We start from the raw sequence: 20964 nt of genomic DNA, 5'->3' as shown, positions 1-20964 counted from the left end.
AAAGTCTTTTTATTTAAGCATTGTCTTTCCTTGTTCCTACGTGAAGAATGTCTGAGGGCTATCTGTAAGGCTTCATCCTGGAAACTGGGTAGGAAACTGTTACATTTGTTCTTCTTTGTTGGAAGGATATTGATGCAGCTTATCAGAAGAACTTGCTGTCATCTGGCTGCCCTTCCTCCACAAACAAAGAAAATACATGCAGAATCTTTAATATGGCTTATATACAACCAATTTTATCTTGGTATGCTTCATTATATTTATTTGAATAGAGACACTGAGGAAATAGAAGTTGCTTCAGGAAGATAAACTGCCACTCAGAAGTTCCTGCTGCTGTCAGCATTTAAACAATTAATATCTGTTTCTCTTGTGTTTTTATAATGGATTTAATTATGAATTTGAGACACTTTTTAAACAGAACATTATCTAATATTTGTACAGTGGTTCTGTCAGGAGGACATAGAGGAGCAATATGTAATTGAGGAGGCATTTTAAATGAAGTTTTAAATAGGTTGCACAATCCCATAATTTTGGACTAGTTTAACTAAGAACATCTCCTGATGTGTTTTTTCTGTGCTGCTAATAAAAAGTGATCTCTTCTGGCTGTGAAGGTCATGAACTGTTCTTGTCTTTGGATAGGTGGCCATATTCAAGGAGCGGGAACAGAAGGAGATTGAAGCCATGCATGCTCTCAGAGCAGCTAACCTGGCCAAGATGACTATGGTGGATCGTATAGAAGAAGTCAAATTCTGTGTCTGCCGCAAAACAGCCAGTGGATTCATGCTGCAGTGTGAGCTGTGCAAAGACTGGTTTCATAGCGGCTGCGTGCCTCTCCCCAAAACAAGTTCTCAGAAGAAGGGCTCTAGTTGGCAGGCCAAAGAAGTGAAGTTTTTGTGTCCACTTTGCATGCGTTCTCGAAGGCCACGTCTTGAGACCATACTGTCTCTGCTGGTGTCCCTGCAGAAGCTGCCTGTACGGCTGCCAGAAGGGGAGGCATTGCAGTGCTTGACAGAACGTGCCATGAGCTGGCAGGATAGAGCACGGCAAGCTTTGGCTACTGATGAGTTGTCCTCTGCTTTGGCTAAGCTTTCTGTGCTCAGCCAGCGAATGGTGGAGCAGGCAGCACGGGAGAAAACAGAGAAAATCATCAGTGCAGAGCTACAGAAGGCAGCAGCCAACCCAGATCTTCAGGTAGGGGTGTGAATATCTTATGCACTGTGCTAGTCATTCTTCACTGTGTCAAAATGCCTTTCCTTTCTTGGAGAAGCTTGGAGAGGAGAGAGCAGTTAGGCTGAAAATTCTTGTGTTCAGGCTGTTACTGGCTTTTCTGACAACAGGTATGAACCCATTCTCAGTAGCATTGAGCATGAGTTGAAGTGTAAAGGATGCTGGTTCAAACACTATAGCCAGCTAATGGCCTGAATATTTTTAAAGTGGTGGCTACTTTGGTGTCCAAGTTCCATCTACCTCTGACAGAATCATAAGTATGTATTTATAAGTTCTAATAGATTTCATTTTTGGGATTTTGATATCTTAGGAAACTTTATCAAGGCCTATAGGGAATCACTGATACCTCTTGCAATCAGCTTGCTCATCTTGAGATCAAGACCAGTAATCGGATGATGCTGTGGTGAAGAAATTTGCACAGCTCTGGCATGGTATAATTTGGTACCAATGAACAACAGTAGCTAGATCTTCCTAGTCACTGTTACTCAAACACTTGAAAATAGAGTCTGAAATAGCCTATTTGTCTTTCTTCACAACTTGCTGTGAATGGGTGCCAGGCAGCTATCTTCAAGGATTAAAGAACCACTCTTTTCTTAGTGACTATGACCTCAGCTTTTTAACAGATTTTTCTAGAAGCTTCATTGTTTCAGTCTCTTACTCTGTTTTTTTTTCTCAGGGACACTTAACTAGTTTCCAGCAGTCAGCCTTTAACAGAGTGATAGGGAGTGTGTCCTCTTCCCCTCGGCAGACTTTGGATTATGATGATGAAGAGACAGATTCTGATGAAGACATCAGGGAAACATATGGCTATGACATAAAGGTGAGTAATCCAGTGTGGCTTGTCTGTGTGGAGGTAATTCAGAACACCTGTTTTCAATTTATTTCAATTTATTCCAGAATATTTTAAGCTACTAAGTATATTCTGCCATGGCTTCTGATACAGAAGAGGTACTTCTTAGTTTTGAATGTCTTAGCTTTGGTGTTTGGGAAAGTTCTATAATATTTTTGTTCAAAATTCTTAAATGCCCTGTGATTGAGTTTCAGAGGGTACTTTCTATTGCTAAAGAAAAAATTCTTTCTCGGGGGATTTGTATTCGTAATACCATTGAGATTGGACATTGTCCTTATGCCTTTTCCAGAGATGTTATGAATCATAAATGAGTAATATTTGGAGAGCTCTTAATTGGTTTCCACTGTAGCAAAAAAGTAAGTCTTTGAAAACTTCGTGCCCTATAAGAAGCTTCCCAATGCCAGAGCTGCTTTCACATTTTCATACCTTTATCTTCATTCAGCCCACATATAAAAGGAGGTACATCTGTTCAGATTCGATATGTGGAACTGTTCAGGTCTTGATCTCTGGTTCACATTGTGAAACTAGTCCAGTTCAAATATTGTCATTGTAGTTATACGTTATATACATTTTTTTTTCTAGAGAAAAAAAGTCATGAGAGAAGGCAATTGTAGAGCTAGCCAAGCATTGTCGGTGTGACGTATTTCATTTTAGTACTTCTGAAATGTTTTTTTTGTATGTATACAGACAAAAGTGATGTCACTGATTCTTCTTACATAGTGGTTTCTATTTAGTGATAGTGTCATTTCTAATTTAAGGAAGTGTGATTGTAGAGATTCTTTTAAGACACGCTTTCTGCTTTCTAGAGGAACAGTGAATTTTTCAGATATGTTCCGCCTCAATCTCCTGTTGTTAGTAACTTATTTCTAAGTAGCTTTATGCAGTTACATACATTTGTCTTGCAGCCATGTGAGATGCCAACAAGAGTAAATGGTATTTGAATATTACAACTTTTATTAGAATGTCTTCATTAGAAAAATGTTGCAAACTGTTCTTTGCATTGGAAGTTATAATAAGGCGTTTCTGAAAGACGTGGCACGTTCTGAGGTTGTGATGAAAGAAAGCGTATGTCAGGAAAGATGACATGTGCTTGTCAGGATGTGAGGGTATTGCAGGAGTGTAACTTCATTTCTGTTGAGTGCATTTGGTTGTCATGATTTGAAAATCTGTTACTTATCCTTTTGATTTGGATGTCCATCATTATAAAAACTTAAAGTAAAAATCTGACAAAACAAAGCAGATAGGGACCAGAAATGTCTTTTGTTAGGTCAGCTCATGTGATTGGAAGAGCGGACAAGTTTTCAGGCAGCTACATTACTCAGTTCTAACATAGATGCAGCAGAGTTCAAAAGAAGTGGCGAAGTTACTCACTTTAATTTTTTATACTGTTGACTTTCAAGTGGTTCTTCCTATTTGTGATTTATAAATGTTTTCCTTGGGAATGATGAGTTTAAAAATAATGTATAGAGATTATGCTGTGAAAATAGCTGGTTGAGGAGTTTATTAATTTCACATGTAGGAGTGAGGAAAAAGGGAGCAGTAAATATTAGCAGATGTCAGGGTATCTACTGAAATGGGTTTGTGCCTTCAGATTTTCTGCCTAATATAATGCAAAATCAAAACAAAGTTTTTTCCCCACTTTTAAGACATTCCTAACCTTTTTCTATTCATGGATCCACCTGCATCTATGACATGCATCACATTCATTATATTTGCTTTGAGATGTCAAGCAGCCAGCTTTATGCAGTGCACTGAGCACAAACCAGTGCTATCGCTAATTTTTTCCTGAAAGTATTCACAACATTAAGTATTACAGCCCTTCTCTTTTTTTTAATGTTTGTATCTTAAAATTGTTCAAGATTGCCATTAAAATCCTGATTTCAGGGCAAAATTTGATTTTTATTTATTACTGCCATTTTGTGGCCATCCATCTATTGATACTTGGATCCTGTGCTGGATGAAACGTGCAGTTTTTTCCTTTCTCTGTAAGATCTTCAATCGTTTCATAGAATCATAGGATCACCAAGGTTGGAAAAGACCTACAGGATCACCCAGTCCAGCCATCCACCTATCAGCAATAGTTCTCACTAAACCATGTCCCTCAACACAAAATCCAAACGTTCCTTGAACACCTCCAGGGTCAGTGACTCCACCACCTCCCTGGGCAGCCCATTCCAGTGCCTGACCACTCTTTCAGAGAAGTAATATTTCCTAACATCCATCCTGAATCTCCCCTGGCACAGCTTGAAGCCATTCCCTCTAGTTCTATATCAGTAGTTACATGAGAGAAGAAGCCGACCCCCAGCTCATTACAACCTCCCTTCAGGTAGTTATAGAGAGCATTTCTTTCAATAATAATCATTATTTACTTTGCATACCTCTGCTTTATTAAAGATGCCAATCTTTATGATCTTGCAGTCGAATTTTTCAAACAGAACTATATAAGCTAAGTGAGAGACTGTCATCGTGTTGACTTCTGAAGACCTTATGTGAGAGACTGCTTAGGGAAGAAACTTGACAAATAAGACTCACGCACTGATTAAAGAATTAGAATTCACTTGCCTCCACAGCTGCTGCATTCTTCTATTGTTTACATAGGGATTTAATTTCTACCTTTTTCCAGTGGTGTTGGTGTCTATGGCAGGGATACTTTGAAGGAGGGTTTTAGGAACAGCAAACTGTTTGGCCTTAGTAGAATTTACTTTGAGGTAAGCATTTGTTAGAGCCAGATGTTACATTTTTTTCTATGGGTCTTTTTCAGGACAATGCCAGCATAAAATCTTCTAGCAGCTTAGAACCGAATTTGTTTTGTGATGAGGAAATCCCCATTAAATCAGAGGAAGTGGTGACACATATGTGGACTGCTCCCTCATTCTGTGCTGAACATGCGTATTCATCTGCTTCTAAAAGCTGCTCTCAAGGTATTTGCTTTCCTATGCATTGGGATAAAATTGAACAGATAACTGGAATGAGCAGTCGGAGAGCAAGAGAGGAACTACTCTTGTTGCCTCTGATATGCTCTCTATAAGAAGGTATAAGAGAATAGCATTGCAGTCGGGATGTCTGGTATATAAATCTGCGTCCATGATTTTTGTGGATTTTTCTTTGTTTTTTGTGTTTTTTTTCTTTTGCTTGGGATTCCTCCATCTTTAAATAGCTGTTGTACGAAGTATATAATTTCTTTTTTTGTTTTGATCTCTTCCTTTTATCATCGTGCCACTTGTCTCCTGTCTGAAAGGTTCCAGCACTCCAAGAAAGCAGCCTCGGAAAAGTCCACTGGTACCTCGCAGTTTGGAACCCCCTGTATTGGAGCTATCACCTGGAGCAAAGGCTCAGTTAGAAGATCTAATGATGGTAGGAGACCTACTTGAGGTATCACTGGATGAAACTCAGCACATCTGGCGGATTTTACAGGCTACTCATCCACCCTCTGAAGACAGATTCCTTCATGTAATGGAGGTATGACTTTGTAGAAGTAGTCTAGTACAGGAAAAAGATCACATCATTTGTAGTGTTTTTTTTAAGGGTTCACAAGAGGAAAGTGTTTAACATACTTAAATTCTTTTTATGACAAGGTTACCCAATTAGCTGACAAGGAAATGAGTTGATGTAACCTTTCTGGATTTCAGCAAAGATTTCAGTACTATCTCTCTTAGTATCCTTCTGGACAAAATGTCCAGCCTACAGCTGGACATAAAGATAATGCAGTGGGTGAACATTTGGCTGGTGGGTCAGGCTGAAGGGTTATGGTAAATGAAGATGCATTAGACTGACAGACAGTAGTAGGGCTCTATTTTAGAATCAAAGAATCAAAGCAAAGTGGCAGGTGTGGATCTCTTCCCTAATGATGCCAATAGGACCTGAGGGAGCAGCATGGAGCTGTGTTGGGGAGAGTGTTGTTGGAGAGGTTATTAGGAGGAGGTTCCTCAGCTGAGAGTGGTAGGCACTGTAACAAGCTCCCAGGACAGTGGTCGTGGCACCAAGCCTGACAGATTTCAAGAAATATTTCAACAGATGCTCTCAGATATAGGGTTTGAATATGGGAGGTGGTTCTGTGTGAAGCCAGGTGTTGCATGGGGTGGACCTTAAAGACCATCCAGTTCTAATCTCCTGCTGAGGGCAGGACTGCTACCCCATCCAACCTGGGCTTGAGCACCTCCAGGGATGGGGCACCCACAACTTCTCTGGGCAGTCTGTGCCAGTACCTTATAACTCTCAGAGTAAAGAATTTCTTCCTGACATCGAACCTAAATCTCCCCTCTTTTAGTTTAAAACTGGTGTCCTTTGTCCTGTCATAATCAGGCCGTGTGAAAAGTCAGTCAACATTTTGTTTAAAAGTTCCCTTAAAGTACTGGAAGGACACAGATATGTCTCCTTGGAGCCTTCTTTTCTCCAGACTGAATATGCCCAGCTCCATTAGCCCTTCTTTGGGAGGTGCTCCAGCCTTTTGATCATCTTCGTGGCCTTGTCTGGACCTGCGTCAACAGCTGCATGTCTTTCTTGTGCTGGTGGCCACCTTTTTAAGCTTGTCCAGGTACCTTTGGATGGTATCTTTCCCTCTGTCGTACCAGCTGCACTACTCAACTTATAGTCGTCTGCGTGTTTGCTGATGGTGAAGGTTGTAATGAAGATCTTAAAGAGCACCAGTCCCAAGGCCAACGGGGGTCACCACTTGTCACCAGCCTTCACCTGGATATAGATCTGTTGACCATAGCTGTGCAGTCAGTAAGTATACAGAGGTTAGGCTCGGCAAGATTATCACTGCGGAAAGATAATCAAAATAAATGAAAATACTCACTGGTGTTGAAGGCTTGCAGTAAATTCCACAAGGAGCAATCTCCAGGGAAATCCTTCCTCAGTGGCAGTCAGCCCATAAATGGGGTCTAGAAGAGGTGCAGCCAGGCTCCATCCCTTCCTGGTAGCACAGGTGAATTGCCTTCACCTATGCTCCCACGTCTGACTCATTGTTTGCCTCAGGTGGTCAATCAGAAGTTCAGGCTGTGATCAGCTGTTCCCATATGACAGCACTCTGGTTGCAACCATCCAAACAATTCCTTATGCACTGAACAGTCTGTATCTCTACAATTCTGAGGTAAGGATGTGGTGTGGGACCACATCAAAGACCTTTTAGAATTCCAGGTATAGACAACATCAGTTACTTTTCCTTTGTCTACTGATGTTGACACTCCATTGTAGAAAGCCATCAGATTGGTCATGCACAATCTGCCCTTGTGAAGCCGTGCTAGCTAACTTGGATCACCTCCTCATCCTGCACATAACTTGACATAACATCCAGGAGAACCTGATCCATGATCTTCCTAGGCACAGAAGTGAGGCTCAGTGATTTGTAATATCTTGGGTCTTCCTTTCTGCTCTTCCTAAAAATGGGAGTGATGTTTCCCTTTTTGCAGTCACTGGAGGCTTCACCTGATAGCTGTGACCTTTCAAATATGATGGAGAGTAACTTGACAGCTACATCAGTCAGTTCCTTCAGGACCCTGGGATGCAAATTGTCTGGCTCCATAGATTTGCATTCATCTATTTCTATCAGTTGGTTTTGGACTTGCTTCTCTTACAGTGAGAGGGGTTTTGCTCTCCCCAACCCCCACCATAAATATTCAAGGATGTAAAAGACATGGGAAGCCTCACTGCCAGTGAAGACTGAGGCAAAGAATTTGGATACCTCAGCCTTATCTGTCTGTTGTAGCCATATCTCCTTGTTTATCATCGGGTGGGTGTGGGAGGGGGGAGAGACCTTGACCTTTCCCTTCTGACCAGTATACCTGTAGAATTCCTTTTTGTTGTTTTTCACGTACCTCACCAAGTTTAGTTCCATCTGTGCCTTGGCTTTCCCAATTCTGTCTCTGCATGTCTGGATAGCACCCTTGTATTCTTCTCAAGCCATATGCCCATACTTACTCTGCCATCCAAAGGTACCTGAGCAAGCTTGATAAGTGGGCCCATGAAAACCTAATGAGATTCAACAAGACCAAGTGCAAGCTGTTGCACCTAGGTTGGGCCAATCTCAGATATGTATGCAGACTGGGAGAAAAACTCATTGAGAGCAGTCCTGTGGAGAAGGGTTTGGGTGTCCTGATGGAGAAAGAAGCTAGATGTGAGGCAGCAATGTGTGCTTGCAGCCTGGAAGGCCAGCATCATTCTGGGCTGCATCAGAAGAGGGATGGCCAGCAAGGAATGGGTGGGGGTTGTCTCCCTCTGCTCTGCTTTTGTGAGGCCCCACTGGAGTACTGCATCCAGGCCTCAGGCCTCCAGCACAAGAGAACATGGAGTGGGTCCAGAGGAGGGCCATGAAGATAATCAGAGGGCTGGAGCATCTCTCTTACAAAGAAAATTTGAGGATGCTGGGTTTGTTCAGTCTGGAAAGGCATCAGGGAAACCTCATTGCAACCTTTCAGTACCTAAAGTGAGCACATAAACAAGGTGGAAACTGGGATAGGACATGGGAGAGTGGATTTAAAACTAAAAGAGGGAGGTTTAGATTAGCTATTAGGAGGAAATTCTTTACTCAGTGAATGGTGAGGCAGTGGTCAGAGAAGCTGTGGATGCCCCATCCCTGGAGGTTCTTAAGGCTTGTTAAGGTTGGATGGGGCTCTAGGCAGCTTGCTAGGTGACAACTGGATCACAGAATCACACAGGTTGGAAGGGACTTCTTTAAGACCCCTTCCAACCCAAAACAATCTATGTTTCTATTAATATGGACAGGTTGTACCTATCTTAGATAATATTTGTATATTACCAAGTTTCTGTTGCTGTGGAAAGAGCATTGTTTTTAATGTAGGTAACAAGATTCCAGTTCCAGCCCACATACTGCTATTTTTAAAAAATATTCTATGAAAATGTGCTGACTTCTTTGCTAGTACTGAATGAGGCAGGTATGTGGTGACTCTAAGGACTAGATCAAATTGTTTATGCCTCATTCATGCTGTGGCTAAATAACGTGTATGAATGAGGGTTGTACGTTAGAAGAGAATGTAAACTCTTGTGTTGGATCTGTACTGGCATCCATCCTTCATCCCATGTCATCTGAAGATAGGGTCATTTTGACCGTATATAGTATGAAGTACATTATTGCTATTTCCTGTAGTGAACAGTACAGGAAATGCACGGAGGATTATTTCTTATTGACAATAGCATAGGGCAACATAAACCGGTTAGATTTTTTGAACAGTAATGCATACTGATGAGTTATCTCATTCTTTTGAGTGCCATCCAATACAGTGGGTAGGCCAAGATGTTGCCAAACTGCTAGCTTATAGGGCAGTAGTAGAAAGCAGATCCTGCTTCTGGAGAAGTACTGCATTACTATGTTTAGACCTGGGGACTTCATTTCATAAGATTAATTTTCTTTTAATTTTGTGGTTTGGGTATAGGTTTTTTTGATGAACAATTTGAATGCCAGCAAATAGCACTTTATAAATAGCATGCCACAGTGTTACACTGATAGTTAAAAACAGCTTTGTGGGTGGAGGGTAGGGTTCAACATTTTTGTGATTAATCTCTGTGAATACTTGTTTGGCCAGAATTACTCATCTTGAGTTGAATACCTTTCTTTGTCTATTTAGATGCAAAATAGTCTTCAGTTGTTATAGGGTGGAGATGCAAAATAGTCTTCAGTTGTTATAGGGTGGAGAAGCTATATTAAGTAATGTACAGTAAACAGACCTGGTCTTTACTGCCCTGTTGTATGTCCTTAATCTATTAATATAATTAAGGTTAAAGTATATAGCTGAATTAACTCAAACTGAGTCAGTCTTGTTTGTGTGAAGTGGTTCTAAATAGGGCTTGTCACCTACAATGACAATTATAAACCCAATTTTTGATCTGAATCTGCTACTTAAGAGTGTTTAATAACACCAGGTTTTTTTTATAGTGTGTCCAGGTTTGGGAGCTATTTAAATAATGGATCTGTTGCATTCTTCTCTTGCTGGAGTTGATAATACGTTTTAGGAATTCAGCAATTGTTCTGTACTAATTTCCAGGATAGCAATTGCTTTCTCTCAAAAATAATTATAGGCAAGACTGACCTAGGATGAAAAACAAGCAAGAACACCTAACAATCAATCTTCCTGACTTTTATTGAAAAGCAGCATGAGTAGGGAGCTGTGATTACTGCCTGTTTTTTCTCCTTACTCTTGCTGATACTTTACTTTTTCCTACTGGACCTTCTCAATTCACTATGCTTTGGGTACTTAAGACTTTCTTTTAGTATAGTGAAGACAAAGGTGAGCCTCTTTTATTTAGAATTTGTGACAGTATATTGTTGGATAAGTTGGATAAGTTTCTTCCACCATGTTTTGGTAACGGCAGAGGTAAGTACATCTTAAACCACAGATTTATGGTATGTGGAAATTTGTTTGGAAAAAAAACCCAACAATCTCTTTTTACCCTTTAATGAAGGATGACAGCATGGATGAGAAACCACTGAAAATGAGAGGGAGAGACTCGTCTGAGAGGAAGCGGAAACGAAAGCTGGAGAGAGCAGAACAGTTCTTTGGAGATATGAAGCAAAAATCTAAAGAGTTGAAAAAATTAGAAAAACCGAAGAAAAAGAAGCTAAAACTCACCATGGATAAGACAAAGGAGCTGAACAAGCTGGCAAAGAAACTGGCCAAGGAAGAGGAGCGGAAGAAGAAGAGAGAGAAGGTGGTTGTGGCGAAGGTGGAGCTGGCAAAGGAGAGCACAGAGAAAAAAAGAGAGAAGAAAGTTCTAGATATTCCTTCTAAGTATGACTGGTCAGGAGCTGAGGAGTCAGATGATGAGAATGCAGTATGTGCTGCACAGAACTGCCAGAGACCCTGCAAAGACAAAGTGAGTTTTTGCTTAGTCCCATCACAGTCAATTTCACGCAAAGTGAATTCAATAATAAGGCTGAACAGCTTAAGTAACAAAAGTAGAATAATTTGAAATGAGAAGGTATTGAGTGGTACTTGGGTAGGTATGTAAATATGAATAAAACTTGACAAACTCATCTCATTCTCCTAGCCACTTTAAAACATGAGGGGAAGATGAAAAATTACAATCTGGAAAAAAGTACTCTATCTTGGGAAGTTTAACCTCTTCAAACTGGACTGCTGTGTAACTCTTTACTGGTAATGCAGAACATGCATTGTCTGATTCAAAGAATTCTTTGCCGCAGTGATAAAATGTTCTGAATCACATTCTGTTTCTGAGCAGAAGTGGGATGTGCAGCACTGCTAAGTGTAGTACGTTTTCAGCATTTCCTGCACACAGCTTGTGAGCAGCGATGCTGCTGGATCTACAAACTGCAGTGCTTCACGTTGCTGTTGGGAAATGGATAATCAGCAATTTTAGAATTGATTGGTTTATTACAAAAAAAAATTGATCTGCTTTTCTGTGTGATGCTTTCTGTTCTGACTGTCAGCTTTTAAGTGTGCGCTGCTTGATGATCAGACCTCACAAAACGTTTTTCAGATTAGTTTTTTGCTGCTTTAAAAACAGAAAGCTTTCAGTAATAGCTGTAGGATTGACCTTGTACAGCACTGGTTTGCACCAAAGAGTAGGATCAAATATAAATCCAGAGATTTAGTTCAGTCTTTTTTCAAAATACTTTTCAAAATACAGATCTGGAATGTTCAAATAAGTGTTAAAGGACCATTCTTGAAGTCCTAATCTTAGGCTAAAGTTAGAAATTTCACTGGAAGATAATTGACTCATAAGATGGTACAGTGTTTCTACAACTGTTCTCTTTACAGATATTTAGGTTATGTTGGTATGTTTTTACAGGAATTGATAGGACAAGAGACAGAAGTGTTCATGTTATAAAGAAGGTTATACAAAGTCATCAAACTTCCATAAATGAAACTGAGTAATCTTAGTTATATAATCATAGCTTTTCAGGGGATGCCTTCCTTTGCATGAGGCTAGATGTGGCTTTGCACATTCATTAGGTGAATGCAATACAAGTGCAGAATGGCAGGTATGGGAGTGTGATGTCTGAATGAACTACTGTTCATTACTAGTCACTTTGAAAAATTCCTTGAGGAATTATTCTCCTACAAACTATGTCTTAGGTATGTTGCCACTGCTGTTATTTTTACTAATGCATTTTCGTTTTCACTTTGCTCTGTAAGTCAAAAGCAGAACTACAGCAGTAGCTGTCGTGGCCTAAGGATACAGAAGGAGCAGTGTTGCTGGGAAAATACTACTTTTTAAACTGAAGCAGCTTGTTAAAACAAGTTATATAGTTCATTAATTAGCGCCAAACAATTTTTGCATTCTCATTATATCGAGTGGATTTAATAGAAGACGTTTTCTTCATAGAACCTCTGCTTTTCTGTCTTTCCTTCTAATGTTGCTGATACAATCTCTTGCAGGTAGACTGGGTGCAGTGTGACGGTGGCTGCGATGAGTGGTTTCATCAAGTTTGCGTTGGTGTCTCTCCAGAAATGGCTGAGAATGAGGATTACATCTGTATAAACTGTGCAAAGAAAACAATGCAGGGACCAAGTAGCCCTGCTCATGCGCCGCCACCTTCTTTCTTGTTGAGCTACAAACTCCCAATGGAAGATCTTAAGGAGACAAGTTAGCAACTGCTTGATGTCTGGAACTTGCTGAGAAATGGACCGCTGAAACCCCTATAGAAAGAGAGGGTTTGAATCTAATGTAGCCACTGAGCTTCACTTCCAAGGATGTACAGACCTGCAGCAGAGTTGGTCCCTTCCTTACAGCTGGCTTCCTTCATACAGCAGGGACGTCAAGGCACAGTGGTTCTGACTCATCTATGCAGACACCGCCTCATTGGGAGCTGCAGCCAGTGTTTTGACTTGAGTATTTCCATCTTTGAGAGTGGCTGTTGCTCTTAGAGACTGAGCTAACCCGAGGCTGTTAGATTAGACGCTTCAGGGTGTTAGAAGTCCATGTTGGCTGTGGAGCTGGCCTGGAATTGGTGGCATGGGCTGGAGCTTTTAGCCATACCAGGTTGCCCTAAGGAGGTTTTGGAAGTTATCTTTTGCCTCCTGCCAACCCAGTGAGAAGGGCAATGTCTTGAGAGAGTTGTCTCCGTATCCAGGCGGCTAACACTACTCTATAAGGATGGGAGCAAGTGGATGAATGAATGAATTTCTCTTTTGTAGCTAAAGGGCAGAGGAGCTCATGATCTCAGAAATAGCAAAGGTTCTGTGTACCAAAAAGAAACCCAATTCTACTCTGCTAGCAAAATTTTTACCTTAGTGGGGGACAGCTGATCTTCCTGTCCTGAGGGGGGCCAGGAAAAAATGATGTCCATCTTGACCAGAGCTTGTGAAAAGCAGAGTGCTTCCCTTTCTGCAGGGGTGCCCTCTCCTGTTCTAGGCTTTGCTTAGAGTTCCACACTCCTGCACGTTAAAGTTGTCTCACGCAGGATGGAGCTGGCAAGAAGGTACAGGGCACCAGCTTCTGTGATCTGTACCCAGGAATGGGAAGGAAAGAAGACAGCCCACTTACCTCAGAGGTTACACTGACATGTGCTTCTGTGAAAAGTTTCACTCACAACTATTTCCAGTATCACCAGGCTACGGGCATGGCCTCGAGAGATACCAGCAAGCAGTCTGCAGATACTGTTCACAGTGCAAATTCCCCTCCCTGCTGGCCTTGCTGGATGCACCAGTCAGCAACAGTTCTTGTTGAAAGTTACCCCTGGCTTTGCCAGAGGACCAGAGGGCTTGGGGTCATCCTGGGTGACAGTTGTTTTAGTAAATCCATTTTTAAAGAAGGACTTGTTTTTACTTTTTTCTAAATGTCTCAGACTACTGACTTGTTCTATAAATAGATTATTTTTCTTTGATTTTTTTATACTTACCACTGTTAACCAGCAGCACAGACAGAGGTTCACAAAGCAAAAACCTGCCCGTGGGCTTGGGTTTTTTTACTCCATTCCTTCCTTGTAGTACAAGGAATTAGCAGTTACCTTCCCCATTCTAGCCTGACCAGCTGCCTGTGTTTAAATAGGTAAATACATTTCACGTGCTACCTTTGTGTTTGGGTTTGTTCCTATTTAGTGGGGCATCTGGGCCTTAATGACTCCAGTCAGTGCTGGCTTTTGTGTATGTGAATGTCTGAAGCTAGCCACTGGGCTGTCTTGTCCCCCCCTTCCACTCGCTCCCTATTGTGTTTCCATTCTTCTGCAGTTCTAGGAGTGTTGTAAGTAGTGTCCAGTCTTACTAGGAGCTGGATTGGGATTTAAAAGAAAATTGACAAAAACAAAAGTGTTCTGTCTTGACTGTTCTGTGTCCATTCTCTTGTTCTCTGATATTTGGAAGTTTATTTATCTGGCAGAATTGTCCGTCCAAAAAGGAAAAGAAAAAAAAAAAACAACAAAACCTCAGCTCAGGTAGATGAACTTTATTGGTTTGTTTTATTTGTGCCTGCTACCTGGGGAGAGGAAGATGTGCAAAAGAAGAGAGCTAGGGCAGAGGGCAGAAGGTGCAGGATCTTGGGAGTTTTTTGAGTGCAGATTGGTCACTGGCTTCTAATTCCTGCTCCTTAAAGACGAGTGTATTAAATGGAAGCTGTGGTTAAGCATGTGGCTGAACAGGCACCCTAGCAAACTTAAGAGTATTATTTGTTTACTTAGTTATGAAGGAGTCTATGCTATGGCTAGACATGCCCTCTTTTTTGCATCCACTTACATTTTTTTTCTTCTCGATGTACTTTTAGTTTTGGTAAACTGGTTTAAACAGTTGTTACTTTCCTTCAGGCTTTAACTGATGGTACTACATAAATGTTTCCCTATATGGAGTGGATAGACTCTCTGTCACAGATGTTTAATTGTTCCAGAAGTAGACTAGTACAAGATTTTGTAAAGAATCCCAGTGTCTGTATTCTTTCATGACTCCTAGAATTCGTGACACGACAAGGAAAATGTGGTCAGCATATCCTGTTAACTGTTGAGCATATCCTCTTAACCATTCTTACATTCTCTGTCGTGATAAAAGTCATTGTTATATGTAATTTACCATCAACTGGAAAGAGTTCTTTTAGTAAATCTGCATTGAATGTTCTTGTTTCTCTGAGTAGGAGGTGTGATCATGACCAGAAGGAAGCAAAGAGCTATACAATGCAGTGGTCAATCATTCTCCTTGTAACAGGCATAAAAAACAGTGAACAAGAAATGGGCAAGTAGTCACCTTCTTAATAGCTGTTTTCATGTGACCATATGAGGAGGTTTTTACCTTCTCAAAAGGAGATTACTACACTTCTTTAGTTGCGTGTTTCCCATCTACTTTTGGGTAAGGTGTTCATAAACTGAAGACCATTATTAGCTTTACATCTCTCTGTTTAAACATTTATTTTTAAAAGCATAATTCTTCCCAAAGGATTGCTGATAGTATAAAATTTTGAATAAATGTTGACTTTTTGAAAAATCTGTAGAAATGTAGTTAGTGGTTTAAAAAAAAAAAAAACAACAACAAAACACAACAAATTTCAGCTGTGATACTGTCTCCATGTCTTAGCTTATAGAATTTTATGAAAACATGCAAACAAGTAAACCAAAGTTAAGCTAAGGAAATCATTTTCATAAATGCTTGCTGCAGCTGTAGGAGAAAATTCCTCATGCTTTAGAGACAATATTTCAGTGTATACAAAATCTTAGCTCTTGTGTATGTAGAACAGTACACGACTTAATACTGTATTCCACAGAGTATTAATGACAGTTCATGTTGTTTCTCTTCATGTGTCAAATAACCAGAGCTGTTGGATGGAAGGAAAAATGGCCAGGACTTGAGTTGTGCCTGGAATTGGGCTGCTTTACTTGCATAGGGATAAACATCACTCCTGAACTCTTCAGTGCTATTACTTTTAGGATTTATGCTTTTTACAGAGTGTCTGTACCTGAATGCATATTTGGCCTGGACTATTTGATAATGAGGGCTTAAGTTAAAACTGATGATGCTATGAAAACTGTCATTAGAATGCAGTGTTACACAGCATAAGATAACAGAAACAGATGTCTGTGTGTTTTGTTAGCCACACTGTGAAGCTTGCATTCTTATTTTCAGCTTTTAGAATCATTGAATAGTTTAGGTTGAAGAGGCTACAGAAGGTCATCTGGGTCAACCTCTCCTTACCAAAGCAGGGCTGACTTTGAAAATAGGTCAAATTTTGTGTATTTCCAGGATGTTTGACAGCCTCTACAATTTCCTGTTCCAGTTTTATAGCATCTTCAGTGTGTATTTTTTTCTAATGCACTCAGATTCACTTGCTGTAGCTTTCCTACTGCCTCTTCTAATTTTTCTTTTGAGAAGAGCCTGGCTCTCTCTTTTCTATAATTATCCAGCACGTATTTGTAGTCTGTAGACCCTGCAACCTTAACTTCCAGGTTGAATGATCCCAGCTTAGCCTCCTTTGGGCCATGTCTTAGTCTTTTAGCAGTTTTGTTGGTTCTCTGCTATTTGTTAATATCTGTTTTTGTACTGGGAAGCCCCAGACTGATCGTGAACTCCAGATCTGCCTTACAAGTGTTGAATACAGGAAAAAAAATCACTTCCTTTAATCTCTTGACAGTGCATTTCCTATGCAGCCTGGTATGGGGTTGGCCTTCATGACAAGCAGGAGGCATGCTGCTGACACTTAGTGTGTCCACCATTATTCCCAGATCACTTGGTTTATTTTTTTCCAGATGCAAATATCATTAACTTAATGAATTTTCTGTCAACCCATTACTCCAACCAGTAGCGATGCAACTGAATGAACTTTCCTCCCATGTTTTAGGCTGTCCAGATCTCCTCCTCCCCCCATTATTCAGTTTGGTGTTATCTGCCAGTTTGCTGAGGGCACAGTGTGTATCCGATCACCAGGTGAGTAAGACATAAAACACTGTTGCTTTCCCTACCAACCATGGAGGTACTCCGTTCCCAGCTGTCTTATAGACTTCAAACTGTTGATTGCTAGTCACGCAGTGCACGCAGTTTTCCATCCATTTTGTTGGATTTCCATTCGCTCCACATTTTTGTTTTTGTTATAAGACAGGGTAAATGTCCACTGCTCTCCCCTTGTCCATAGGACCCTTCACAGAAGGCAACCAGATTGGGCTAACGCTATCAGTGATCATCTTATCCTTCCTGGCCCTGAATGTCACTTCAAGGAGAATTTGTTCCATAATCTGTTCAAGGATCAGGGTGAGGTTGGCTGCCCTGCATCCACATCTCGTTTCCTATTCTTTACTGAATATGAACATGATGGCAGAAGAGTTCATCAAAATCCATCAGAAAAATGATCCTCTGTACAGACATTTCCTTGGCTGCATTCATCATTGTGGCATGTAAGATTAGAAGGAAAAATAGAAACTACATGAATTGCAGTTTGTAAGATGCATGAAGAACTTTAAATGGCAGAACTGAGCTGCTTTGAGTGCTGCTCACACCCATATTCCGTGAGCTAATAAGCAGTTGTGTCAGTCCCGTACATCTAGAGAAAGTTCTGGGCTGGCTGAGTTGAGGTCAGTGTTACTGATGAATAGCTCTTTTCCATGCAGCTCATTACACTAAAAGAAAGGCATAATATGAATGAGAATGAAGGAGGGCAGCTAATCTTTGCACTAGTAGAAATGAGAGAGCCTACAGCTTTGTTCATTCACCAGTAGGCTGTTTACTAGGCAGCTGCCCAATAATAGCTGTCACCTTTATTTTGTGTTGTTCTAACAACAGTTATTGGAATAAACACCTTTACAGCAAAGTAAAGCAAAAACTATTTGGATTTTTCATCAGTTGCCTACCAGACATTCCTCGCTCTCATAATAAGTTGGCTCTTCCTGCCTTTTGAAAATAGTGACTGGCTGAGAGAAACACTATACATCTTTGGTCATTTTTGTACTCTGGAAATGAAAAATTTTTCAAAAGTGCAAAGTTTCTTAATTGTTCTCTCTGAAATCAGTTCATGGCTCTGTAAGAAGCTGAGAACTATAGTCTTGCTAAAAGCAGGGTTTGAGGCTTTCTCCCATTAGATGAAAATGGAAAGCAGGGAACTCCTTCAAATCCTGCCCAGCTGCAATCGCTAAGAATGTGTTTGGTCAGCTTGCCTGGACCAAACAGGAACTCTGCTTGGAGTGCCAATAGTCAGCAGGGAGATGCAATAAATTCAGCCCTTATCAAAATTCTAGCCACGCTGGCTTTAGAGGAGTGATAAATGTGTAGGACAGCTGGAAACTGCACAGCAAGAGATTTAGACTGTTGTACCAAGACATCTCATTACATAAGGCTCAAATGAATGTTAAGTTGCAAGGTAAAGGCATTGAAAATAACAAGGCTTTATTAAAACCTGGAAATATTTGTGAGGAGACATGCTCTGAATAGCTTCAAAACAAAAGCCTTGCTGCATTGAACGGTTTTAATCATAGATGGGGCATTGTGTCTAAGTTGGAGCCTTTTCAAAGGCCAATTTTTGGCAGTCACAACTCCCCCAAAAAAGGGTAAGTCCTTTAAAGTGGAGTGTCTGAGTAACTGCTGTGGGTATTGGTATCTAAAGAGAGCAGCCTCCTCAGAACTCAGGACCTGAGAAAGCTGGATTGCCTTGGCCAGCCCAGCATCTGCATGTAGTGCCTTGGGGATGTGCCAGAGATCAAACCGCTGTATCAGCTTCCCAGTTGATGAGGTCCATACCATCTTACAGCAACTCAGTCTCCTGCCAGGCTCCCCAGAAGAACAGGATGTTTGCTACTGCTGTTACTGTTTTTTTTTATGATAATAGCAGTGGAACCTCCACAAATCCAAATGGTGAATCACAAAATGGGTTGAATTGGAAGGGATCCCAAAGCCAACCAGCTCCAACCCCCTGGCGTGGGCAGGGCTGCCATCCAGCAGCTCAGGCTGCCCAGGGCCCCATTCAACCTGGCCCTGAGCACCTCCAGGGATGGGGCACCCACAGCTTCTCTGGGCAACATGAATTTAAAAAACAGCTCAGATTTTGAGATGTGACATAGGTAGCAGTTCTAACAACTGGTAATTTAACTTTTCCCTTTATCCAGATGGAAATATACTTCGCTCACTCTTCCACATCTCTGCAATGGCATTATCAAAGCAAAATACAGTAAAGATTAACATCTAGGCATTATCAGCGTATTGGTAACATTTTGACCCATTATCTCCTTGCCAGATTTTCTGATAGTCTCTTATACAGGAGAGAGGCAGGAGATATGTGCCTTATCTTTGCCCAGAAGCATTATTGTGAAAGAGATTTGATGCACACCAGTGGCTGAGAGTCTCTGGTAAAGAAGTGAACTGTCTGATGGCACTCCAGCCTCCTCCTAGTGAACCCCACACTGAGTGTGTGGAACCTTAATATCTCCAGAATTTTTGCATGCTATATGTCAGAAGGGTGAGGGTGGACTGGAGAGTAAACATGCAATCAAGTGCAGTTTCTGGATGTCCATGCAGACACAAGGAACTGAAGGCAGGAGATCTGATTTCCTCAGGGTTCTGGTAAGAACATGCTTGGTCTGTATAGACCTCACAGTTCAAGATTTGATGCTGTTAAAAAGTGACAGAATGCACAAAAGTAAGTAAATAGCAAATAATGGAAGAGACTACACAGTAATAGAAAAATTCCTAACTTGAAACTGAGACTTTTTTTTTTTTCTTGCTGAGTAAAAGGCAGTTTTAGGAAGTTGGCAGGTCAGATTCCTGTTGCAGTCAGTTACTTCTTCCCTTAGGCCTTTCCATTACACCATGGGAAATTCAAAGTGAGGTGAGGAAATAGGACTGCATTCCCCTTGCAGGCCCTATATGCAGCTCCCTACATCTTCTCCCTTACCAGTAGGGAAAGTCTCATCTCTAACCCCTCTAGGGCTCCTAGTTACCAGCCCCATAGACCACTTGAATTGAAGAATACCCTTTTACTTTTTTTTATATAAAAAATTATGAACAGATGCTCTCTGAGTATTGCCCTAACCTCGACTATTTAAAAGCAGATTACAGGTGTTCTTCAACGGAATTGTTTAAGCAGGTGCAACCCTATCTCATCTCTGAGTGAAGCTCTCCCTTTTGCCCACAGAGCATTCCTCTTCCTTGCAGACAGAGAGCATGGGGGGGTTCATAAAATCTCAGCCCACTCAATAGGTGTGACTGCATTCTCACTGCAGCCTGTGTCAGCTTTATAACCTCCACCATAGAGCAGTCAGGTGCAGAGAGAACAGGAGAAGCCCATTATCCCCAGAGCAATACCCAGGTCCTTCTCTACGCTCTAATCTTATATTGTACATAAATCTGCTGGACTTTTCTGTCTCACTTCTGGGCCACTTGAGCAGTACTGTTATCATTTGTCTGAAATTGTGATATCCTTTGGCATATGGTTTTGATATGAAAACATGCTCTAATTAGCTCTTTGGCAGCCAACAGCCAAAGGGTGGATTTATCTTTTACATGCAAGCTACCCATTTTCACACCAGGAAGTAGATGGCTGGGCTTCAGAAGGGTCATGATTCCTGTCTCCTCCCTGAGGCTCTGCTCCTGCAGTTGCTCTGCTCAGGCTGCCCAGCCTCTGGCAAGGTGCAGCAGGAGATGAGCACTGAGAGCTTGTAACAGCTGCTGGAGGGAGGAAGTGGGAAATGCCAAAATGAATGAAGTCTCCAGCCTTGGGAGTCTTTGTTTGCCATTCAGCTATTGCTTATGTTACATATTATGTTACAGGCATCTATGTGGCTTGTATAATTGTGTTGTCTTGCAGAAAGCCTTTAAGTGGTTTAATTTTTCATAGAATTTTTAAGGTTGGAAAGACCATCAAGATCATCCAACCGTCGGCTCATGCCTACTAACCACATCCCTCAGTGCCATATGACATATTTCTTGAACACCTCCAGTGGTTGTGACTCCACCACCTCCCTGGGCAGCCTGTTTCAAAGCGTCACCACTCTTTCTGAGAAGAGATTTTTCATAATG

General features: G+C 41.2%; 1 protein-coding gene across 1 annotated transcript in view; it reads left to right on the top strand.

Annotated features, from left to right (window-relative positions):
• The window catches only part of KDM5A (lysine demethylase 5A), a 49120-nt gene extending 35315 nt beyond the window's left edge, over positions 1-13805 (top strand). The window contains exons 23-28 of the mRNA XM_031589858.2: positions 637-1188; positions 1901-2044; positions 4836-4995; positions 5313-5533; positions 10493-10903; positions 12430-13805. Of these exons, the coding sequence (XP_031445718.2) occupies positions 637-1188; positions 1901-2044; positions 4836-4995; positions 5313-5533; positions 10493-10903; positions 12430-12642 (1701 nt within the window). The 3' untranslated portion in view covers positions 12643-13805. The remainder of the gene's footprint in view (positions 1-636; positions 1189-1900; positions 2045-4835; positions 4996-5312; positions 5534-10492; positions 10904-12429) is intronic.
• Positions 13806-20964: the final 7159 nt, after the last annotated feature.

This window comes from Phasianus colchicus, chromosome 1, assembly GCF_987193195.1.
Source record: "Phasianus colchicus chromosome 1, bPhaCol1.hap1.1, whole genome shotgun sequence".
NCBI classification, from domain to species: Eukaryota; Metazoa; Chordata; class Aves; order Galliformes; family Phasianidae; genus Phasianus; species Phasianus colchicus.
Note: the sequence above shows the minus strand (reverse complement) of the source record. Positions and strands in the feature narration are given on the sequence as shown.